The sequence below is a fragment of the Barbus barbus genome (genome assembly GCF_936440315.1).
Source record: "Barbus barbus genome assembly, chromosome: 3".
Taxonomy (NCBI): Eukaryota; Metazoa; Chordata; class Actinopteri; order Cypriniformes; family Cyprinidae; genus Barbus; species Barbus barbus.
The window spans coordinates 26,589,452-26,598,986 of record NC_136731.1 but is presented as its reverse complement, the minus strand read 5'-3'; the positions used below and the strand labels follow the sequence as shown (position 1 = coordinate 26,598,986).

General features: G+C 38.4%; 1 protein-coding gene across 4 annotated transcripts in view; it reads left to right on the top strand.

Annotated features, from left to right (window-relative positions):
- Nucleotides 1-266: 266 nt before the first annotated feature.
- The window catches only part of LOC306859855 (E3 ubiquitin-protein ligase SMURF1-like), a 50,243-nt gene continuing 40,974 nt past the window's right edge, over nt 267-9,535 (top strand). For 3 of the 4 annotated variants that reach the window (XM_079401216.1, XM_079401215.1, XM_079401217.1), the window contains exon 1: nt 271-570. In XM_079401216.1, coding sequence (XP_079257342.1) covers nt 516-570 — 55 coding nt within the window. In that variant the 5' untranslated portion in view covers nt 271-515. Of the gene's footprint in view, nt 571-9,535 lie in introns of all 4 variants that reach the window. The other variant, XM_079401214.1, reaches the window with a different exon arrangement.

Below are 9,535 nucleotides of genomic sequence, written 5' to 3'. Positions count from 1 at the left end.
TGCTAAGAACTTTATTTGGACAACTTTAAAGGCGATTTTCTCAACAAAAAATTATCAGATTCCAGATTGCAAATAGTTGTATCTCCGCCAAAATATTGCCATATCCTAACAAACTACACATCAATGGAAAGCTTATTTATTCAGTTTTCAGATTATGTATAAATCTAATTTTTTTTTTTTTTTTTTTTTTTAAACTGACCCTTATTGTTTGTTTTATGCTCCAGGGTCAGGCAGGCGGAAGAGAGAGCGCGCGCACGCCCAGCCGCGAGTACGTGCACGTACAGCTGTACTAACGTGATGTCAGAACGCCGTTGAGCTCAAAAAAATGTTAGCCTGTGTTAAGTCTGAAAGCTACAGGGGATTTGCCAGACGGAAATAAAACCGTTTTACCGCCTAGAAACACATGTAGAGCCCACATATTAGCGTAGCGCGTTTTTATACGTTTTTCTATCCGCTTGCAGCGAGAGTCTTGGGTTTATCCTGAGAGAAAGTTGGTCGGTTATTTTGTGGGAGTGATGTCGAATCCTGGGACTCGAAGGAACGGGTCAAGCATCAAAATCCGACTGACAGGTAAAACATATGAGCTCCTCTATCGTCTTAATTGTGTCGTTGCTGGGCTAATGATCATTTTATACTTCTGGTTAGGTTATCGCCGCTGTGTGTTTGTCGCTAGTGTGTGTATGGAAGGCTAAGCGACTCCTGCTAGCTGCTGCTGCTGGGGTGAGTTGCAGCAGCCTGGCTCTTCATGCTAAACGCATGCTAACGCGACAAGCAATCTTTCACTTCTCTATAAACAGCACAGTAGTCCTTGGTCTTGCTTTATTTTCACTCATGTGTACGGCATCGGCCGAAAGCAGCTTCCCTTGCATGTGTTAGGATGGATTAGTCATAAATCAGCTGAGTATTAACCGGATGAAGGGGAGAGGCAGCTGTTTTCTCGGTTCCCCTCATCTGGATGGATGTGCATCCGTTATATATTAAGATATTAAGACTGCCGTGTGTGGCAGACTATTCATTAATGTTTGTATTGTGCATTCATCTTTAACGTTTGTCAGTAAAAACAATGTTCAATGTTAGCTCAGGTCCATTAAACAGTATTAACAGAGAAGTTTTGATTTTAATAACGAATTGATAAATGTTGAAATTATTGTGAAGTAAGATTAATAGATGCATTAAAAGTATTTTACTTGTTTAGTTAATGATAAGTCTGACTCAAGTGTTAACCATATTGTAGTGTTACTGCCCTTTCCTGTCAACACCTGATGTATGCCACTAGAACAAGTGGACTACATGGGCATTTTGTCATTTTAATGTGAGAAAGTTTGACATTTAGTTGGATGGAATGGCTCCATTTTTGTCTGGCAGAACTATTTTGACGTCAAACTCAACACTGTACTATGCACTGCTTTGATGAATGCAGTGACGACACCATATAAAGACATTGTGTTCCCACACAAACAAGAGAGCACTGAATGAGGTGGTCTTTATTTTACACAGATGTGTTTGTCTTACAACATCTCCTCTGTGGCCACTTGAGTTTGTTTGTGGAAGAAATGTCCACAGCAGAGGTGGAGAGCTGTTGGGCCGCAGACAAACCCAGCGCCTCCAGCTGTGCTGCTTTCCTCCCCTGGGCCCATGAAAGGAATTCTAATTGGACAAGGAATGTCTGTCTCGTGAAACAATGAGTGTTGAATCTCTTCAGTGGCTGCTTCACTGTTTAGTCTCGCAGGGCATTTAAGTCCAGAGGTTTGGGTTACCAAAGCTTACAAGATTTGTATCTGTATGATAGTCATCAGTAGATGCAGCAGTGCTCCATTTAGGGGTTTGGGTGAGAGGATATTATTTTCAGAGTTATTCTCAGCTTCTTGTTTGCCAGGTATGTTTTGAGTTTTTTTTCACATGGCTTTCCAATTGATATAATTTACTTGGTGTAAATTAGAGAGAACGGCAGTGTTTGGCAACCACTGCATTGAGTCTTATGGACAGCTACCAAAACATATTAGCGGGTGTGGTAATCATAAGGAGTTTAATGATTTTGCTTCTGATTCCTCTTAATGATTCAGGTACTTCCAACAATTCCATGGTTCATTTACTCACCCTCATGTCATTTAAACCCTTTATTTCTTCTGTGGAACAAAATATATTTTGAGCACTCAGTGGCCTCCAATGTTGTTTGGTTCCCAAAGGTCTTTTAAAATATCTTCATTTGTGTATTTCTGTAGTCGTAAATGTGTGAAACAACATTAATTGTCATTTACTCGCCCTCATTTTTGGGCAGGAGATCCTTTTAATGATTGTTTTAGAAATGCATTTGAGAAATAAAATCCAGTTCTTATTGTACTTGCTGCCTTTAGTAGTGTGTTGCTGAATGAGATGATTTCAGAACAGATATACATTGATGAAAACATGCTGTTCCCACCAAGGATATTTACACACTTTTAATGACTTTTCACAGCCTTTTTACTTGCATGGGTACAGTCATTCAAAATAGGCTTTGTACTATTTTGGAATGCTAATAATCTCCCAAAAACAATGTGGTAACATATTAACACAAATTCATTTATGTTTAACTTCATAACGGCATATGCACAACCAGTCAATAACTAGTCAAGTCTCACAAGCCTTTAGTGCAACATAACAATGACTGTTTTTGGTTCATGAAGATCGGTACACTCAGTTAAACACGGTGCATGAGTCAGAACTTCAGTATCGGCAAAAGAACCGGTTCTTGTTAGCCTAAAAACGTGATCTTTTGACGATCAAATTGTTTGTAGTCAACGTGCATCACCTTTTTTTGCACACTGATTCCTGGTAGATTTAAAGTGTTGACAATCAACAACACCTTCACACTAGTGTTTAGGAGGCTTTGACGGCAGTAGACAAGTTATTTTGCTTGAGGATAACAATAGAGTTAACAGATCAAGGCAAGATTGAATGTTGAATTATTTTATTTCTAAATTCCTCCTCACTGAAACAAATACATTAAGTAATTTTGGAGTACAGTGTTATGTTTGATGGCCTGGAATATTTTCCCAAATTCTTTTGATGTGATGTTGAAGTTTTTGATTTTTAATTGTGTGTTTGTATCTGTTAATGGTGTCACTTGCAGTGCTTTTCCCTGCTTTGTTGCTGCTTCTTTCAGTCCTTTAGTGTGTCCGTTTTAAACCTTCTTCCCCCAGGCCATCAGGCTCCTAAACTCTAACTCTGTCATAACATCACTTGACTCCATGTAAATATCGCTATATCAATAGCTATTCATAATTTTTCTCTACCTCATATTGCTGCTATTTAAAGACCCTGGACTTTTTGCGCATTCTTTTTGCACGTTCCTCTATTTAAGTCAACAACATACTGACCTGCACATTTATTTATATATTTTTTTTCTTTTTTCTACTTTTCTTTTTCTTAATATTTGTATACTTTATAATTGCACTGTCCTTGGAGCGGACCTGACCTACATTTCACTGCTGGTTATACCCAGTATAATTGTGTATGTGACAAATAAAAAAAAATCTTGAATCACACAACGGGAAGTAGGATGTGGCTTCTGCGATCATTTCTTTTCATGATTGAGCAATATTGTGGGGGTTTTGTGCACAGTAGTAATACAGGTTATGTTGTGGTGTTTTGTGTTCAGTAGTTGATAGAGCCAAATTTAATTATCAATATCATCTTTTGAAGCAATGGTTATTAGACTGCAACAAAAACATTAAGATGTGTGTTTTCACCTACAAGATTTTGAGCTGTCTGAATATTTCTAAATTGATCAGATCCAACTGAATTATAGAACCTGATGTTAGATTGAGATGAATGACACTTATGACCTGATTATACCCTTCGGTAATTTCATTATAGTGAAAGAATTCTGTAAATATGTGTCATTATTGGATTATGCACGTCCTGACGTATTTTTAATTTTAAGTTTGCTCAGAAGTTATTGCCCTCATCATGGTTACAGAGTAATCAGGGAGAAATGCAAGTTTCTTATTTTCTAATTATTTCCTCATTACTTGGAAAGGTCTGCGCTGATAATGCCCCGAGAAAGCACTTGCCTTCACATGTTTTGAACCGTTTCACCCTGAAGGTATTTTTTGTGGATTAGTTGGGCTGTTTGGTTTTTATTGTTGTGCTAATGAATAAGGCAGTCTGGATGCAAAACATTAGAGTCCTTCATTTGTATTCTACTTCTAAGTTCTCTTTTTCACTGTTGCTGTTACATTTAAACACGCTCACACAAATGGGGATAATAAACTTTAAGGCCATGAGCATTCAGGCTTCAAAACGTTTGCTTGTTTCTGTGAAACAGCTGTGTTTAACTTGTGGTGTTAGTGAGATTCTGTTGTATACCTCCAAAACCTGTAAAGCTAGAAGGTGATTTGCCAAAGCCGTTTCTTAAAACCTCTATAGACTAAATGATGTGTTGATGCTCTCACAACTAGCATTTCTTTAACTAGACTCCAGGTGTGCTATTCAATCCATTCAAAATACATAGTGTTGAATAATTACTCATTATAAAATGCTAGATCTTTGTGAGTCCTGTTTTAAACGGATTATACAATGCATTTAACTTGATCAGGGCGACGGTTTATATCTAGCTCAGGAATTGTCATTGTGCTTAATGTTTTGTAGCAAAGATATAGATTGCATTTTCTGATATTATTAGCTGTATAATGCTAGCCCAGTATGTATACTTGCACTATTATCATGTTTTGGTAGCATATGCGTTGTTTTCAAAATATTAGTGGTCTAACAGTTCAGAATGCCAATGACTTGTTTTGCGTGCTAGTTTGATGCTCACTGTTTTTGTATTCCAACTACTTAGCACGTCACAATTAGCATTGCAGCAATACTTGTTTGCACTTCTACATGTTGTTTAGGCTACATAATAAAAATTTGTTAATTCTTAAACCTTTTCGAAAAGTTTTTTTTTTTTTTTTTTTAGAAATAGTTATGCACCACAGTGCAAATGCGCATTAAACAGTGGGTGCCAAACCATGTGCTTTACTGAAACCCCAATATTTTTTGGGTGTGTGTAAATTGGGCTGCTTTTATGTGGTCCTAAAGCTGATACCTATCTGAATATTTAAGTTCATGATTATGTTATGAGGTTGTTATTACAAGTTTTTATCATTATCCACTATAACAGCTTTCTTTTCATATCTGTACATGTAGCTCCAGAACTTTGTTTGGACAAGATGTCAAGCACTTTGACATGTAAGAAATAGTTTTTGCAACGTTGAAAGAAAAAGAGCGTAAATACAAATGGAAAGTTCATACGTCTAAGTCTGTGCGCACAAATTTAACATGAAGAGTTTTTTTTTTTTTTTTTTTTTTTTTTTTTTTTTTTTTGGACAATGCAAAATTACCAAATTGCATCTACATCATAATATTTGGTATGAGTGAGCATCTCCAGTAGGGCTGGGTATCGTTCAAAAATGTTCGATTTCGATACCGGTTCCTGAACGATATTTTTTTTCGATACCAATTTTATGAAAACCGTTTTAACAAGATTACATTTATCTCAAAACTTTGGTTTTATTTTTTTCAGCTTGTTGACAGGTATACAGACTCGAAGTCTAATCTCCTGAGACACTGCACAAAAGAACAAAATACAGGTCCTTCTCAAAATTAGCATATTGTGAAAAGGTTCTCTAAATGAGCTATTAACCTAATCATCTGAATCAACTAATTAACTCTAAACACCTGCAAAAGATTCCTGAGGCTTTTAAAAACTCCCAGCCTGGTTCATTACTCAAAACCGCAATCATGGGTAAGACTGCCAATCTGACTGCTGTCCAGAAGGCCATCATTGACACCCTCAAGCAAGAGGGTAAGACACAGAAAGAAATTTCTGAAAGAATAGGCTGTTCCCAGAGTGCTGTATCAAGGCACCTCAGTGGGAAGTCTGTGGGAAGGAAAAAGTGTGGCAGAAAACGCAGCACAACGAGAAGAGGTGACCGGACCCTGAGGAAGATTGTGGAGAAGGACCGATTCCAGACCTTGGGGGACCTGCGGAAGCAGTGGACTGAGTCTGGAGTAGAAACATCCAGAGCCACCGTGTACAGGCGTGTGCAGGAAATGGGCTACAGGTGCCGCATTCCCCAGGTCAAGCCACTTTTGAACCAGAAACGGCGGCAGAAGCGCCTGACCTGGGCTACAGAGAAGCAGCACTGGACTGTTGCTCAGTGGTCCAAAGTACTTTTTTCGGATGAAAGCAAATTTTGCATGTCATTCGGAAATCAAGGTGCCAGAGTCTGGAGGAAGACTGGGGAGAGGGAAATGCCAAAATGCCTGAAGTCCAGTGTCAAGTACCCACAGTCAGTGATGCTGGTGTTGGTCCACTGTGTTTTATCAAGGGCAGGGTCAATGCAGCTAGCTATCAGGAGATTTTGGAGCACTTCATGCTTCCATCTGCTGAAAAGCTTTATGGAGACGAAGATTTCATTTTTCAGCACGACCTGGCACCTGCTCACAGTGCCAAAACCACTGGTAAATGGTTTACTGACCATGGTATTACTGTGCTCAATTGGCCTGCCAACTCTCCTGACGTGAACCCCATAGAGAATTTGTGGGATATTGTGAAGAGAAAGTTGAGACGCAAGACCCAACACTCTGGATGAGCTTAAGGCCGCTATCGAAGCATCCTGGGCCTCCATAACACCTCAGCAGTGCCACAGGCTGATTGCCTCCATGCCACGCCGCATTGAAGCAGTCATTTCTGCAAAAGGATTCCCGACCAAGTATTGAGTGCATAAATGAACATAATGGCCATTCTTTTATTGGTCGGATGAAATATGCGAATTTTTTGAGATAGGAATTTTGGGTTTTCATGAGCTGTATGCCAAAATCATCAATATTAAAACAATAAAAGGCTTGAACTACTTCAGTTGTGTTGTAATGAATCTAAAATATATGAAAGTCTAATGTTTATCAGTACATTACAGAAAATAATGAACTTTATCACAATATGCTAATTTTTTGAGAAGGACCTGTATAGCCAACACAATAAATCAGTACAAATTAATTTTAATAAAGATCAAATAGTTTTCAGTTTACACTAGTGCGTGCTCGTTTTAAAACGCATAGCTCAGACAGAATCATCATTTCTATTCATTTATTCTAGGTTGTTAAAGACTTCAAGAAATTTAAAATCTTTATCCACTCATAAGTGGATATTTTCTTTTCTTTCACAATGTTTTGTTAAATTCTATGTTGTAGTATGTCTAATTATTTGAATGCATAACTTAGTTTATTCAAATTTATTCTTAAAACAGCCTTATGAAATGTTTTCAGAAATTGTTCTGTATCTGGTTTTCAAATGAAGGCATAAAACATTCATTTAAATTATTGAAAATAAAACTATTTTGGCAAACAATTTTACTATTAAAATTAAAACATGGAAGAAATGTTATTAAAAAAATAAGTTTTAATAGTAGCAGTACACTCTGCTGAACAATATTAATATATTTCTGCCGCAGTGTCTTCCAAGTTAAACCAAACTTTTTTGACGGGTTTCCGGGAATACCTTTTACAGTTCTGTGTGTATATGATATGACGCAAGTTTTACTCAAATCAAACTGTAAAATGCTCATGAAGTGACTCTCAGAGCAGTTCTAGAGCTGCTGTTCATGTGTTTGTCCTCATTAGTGAGACGGCAGACGTTGAAATGTCATGCGAGCTTCAGTCTGTGTCAAGTAAGAGAAACTGCGCGATATAGAGCAGACTGCTCCGTACGCTTTCGAATTGCTCTCGTGGATGTCAAACACTGATCAATCAGCCCCGCGTCACTTCTAGTCGAACACACCTAGTGCTGCAGGCTTATTGGCTCACTGACGTTAATGAGATTAACCCCTTAGGTATCGAAATTTGGTACCGAACGACAAGACTTTTTCGGTACTCGGTGGTATCGAGGCAATTCGGTCGGTGCCTAAAAAGTATCGAACTTGATACCCAGCCCTAATCTCCAGTGTGAATGGCAAGAAAAAAACAAGTCTATCTTAGTTTATTGGGAATGGCCATATTGTCATTGTCTAATTGCATTATTGTGATGTTTTTGTCAATTCCCTAACATTTCTAGCAAAGACATGTGGTTCTAACAATGCCTCTTGGCGGTCACTCGTGTAAACCCAGTTTTAAGTGCATGTAAACGGGTGGCGCAAAAATGGCATCTGTGCATTAAGCCCTGCAGTGCAAATGCAGCCATGTTTGCTTGTTATATTGGCTTGATGTGCTGACTTTAGAGTAGACGCTATAAATGATTTATTGAACATCCCATGTCCCCTTGCAAACTCAAACTCTCCATAACCGTTTGCCCAGTAGCGTGTTTTTTGTTTTTTTTTTGTAATGTACGGCAGCTGAAGCCTGGATTATACTCTGTGTACTAGGCTGTTGCATGGCATGGCCAGCTATTGTGGCAGGCATCAGGTGCAAGAAGCTGCATGAAAAGAGGCTTACTGCCCCCTGTGTATGTGAGCCTGTGCTAGAAGCAGAGAGCTGGACTCTGGGGAATCCTGCTTAAGGAGCACTAGCAGCGCTCTGCTGTTATCATTTCTCTGTCACGTGCTGCCTGCTTGTCTGTTTCCTCTCCCCCGTTCCTTATCTTTTTTTTTTTTTTCCCTTGTCCTCTTGCACGGGATCATTTCATGTTCATGGTTGTGTAGGTATGTGGAGCATGTGGCCTCTCAGACATTCCTGTGCCTGATATTGATGTGAAGTCCAGCTGCGGGTTTGTAGGGGATACTGTTTGTTCGGACCGTCTGCAGCACTGTAAACTGACACTATTGATCAGAGCCAGGCTGTCACCCGTCCTGTGTAAATAAATGTCTCGATGGAAAGCTCTGGGAATGAAAGCAACAGATAGTTGTTATACAGAGGAAATGTGATTGAGTTTGTGTGTTTGCTTGCTTTTGGAGCTTCGATGCTAGTATCCCTCACCTGTGAGAGATAACTGGTGCTAAAGAAACTGACATAATTATAATTAACAGTTTTTCTAGTGCTTTGTATAATTGCCCAATTTAAACCTGTTTTATTATTAGCTAAAATAAAGCAAAAAGGTGTTTCAAAAAGGGTGGAAAAACAAAAAAATGTGAGAAATCCCTCAAGTTTAGGCCATGTTGCAGTGTTAAAGTGCTGTTTCATGGACATTCTGTCCTCTCCACATATGACTCGGGCCACTATAGCATTTGTGTTTTGTGTTAAACCTTAATCTTATTTTGAATCACTTTTTTGAACTCAAGGTTTTTGTTATGTAATTATGATGTTCATGCACTTGGTCACACCATTTGTGTTATGATAGACTCATCCCTTATATAAGACTCTACGCCTTGAACTGAAGAGAATGATTAGTATGAGACTTTGTATTGTGGTCACTTGATGTCAGTAGCAACCAAATCATTTGACCTATTATGTGATTTTTATTGTGGTGTTTTATGTGTTTTTTTTATTGCTGGGTTAATTGTTCACTAAAGCAGTGACTTCAGTATTTCAGAACATAGGACATTAAGTTTGTATGTGTCTCACCACTTTGCAAGACAAG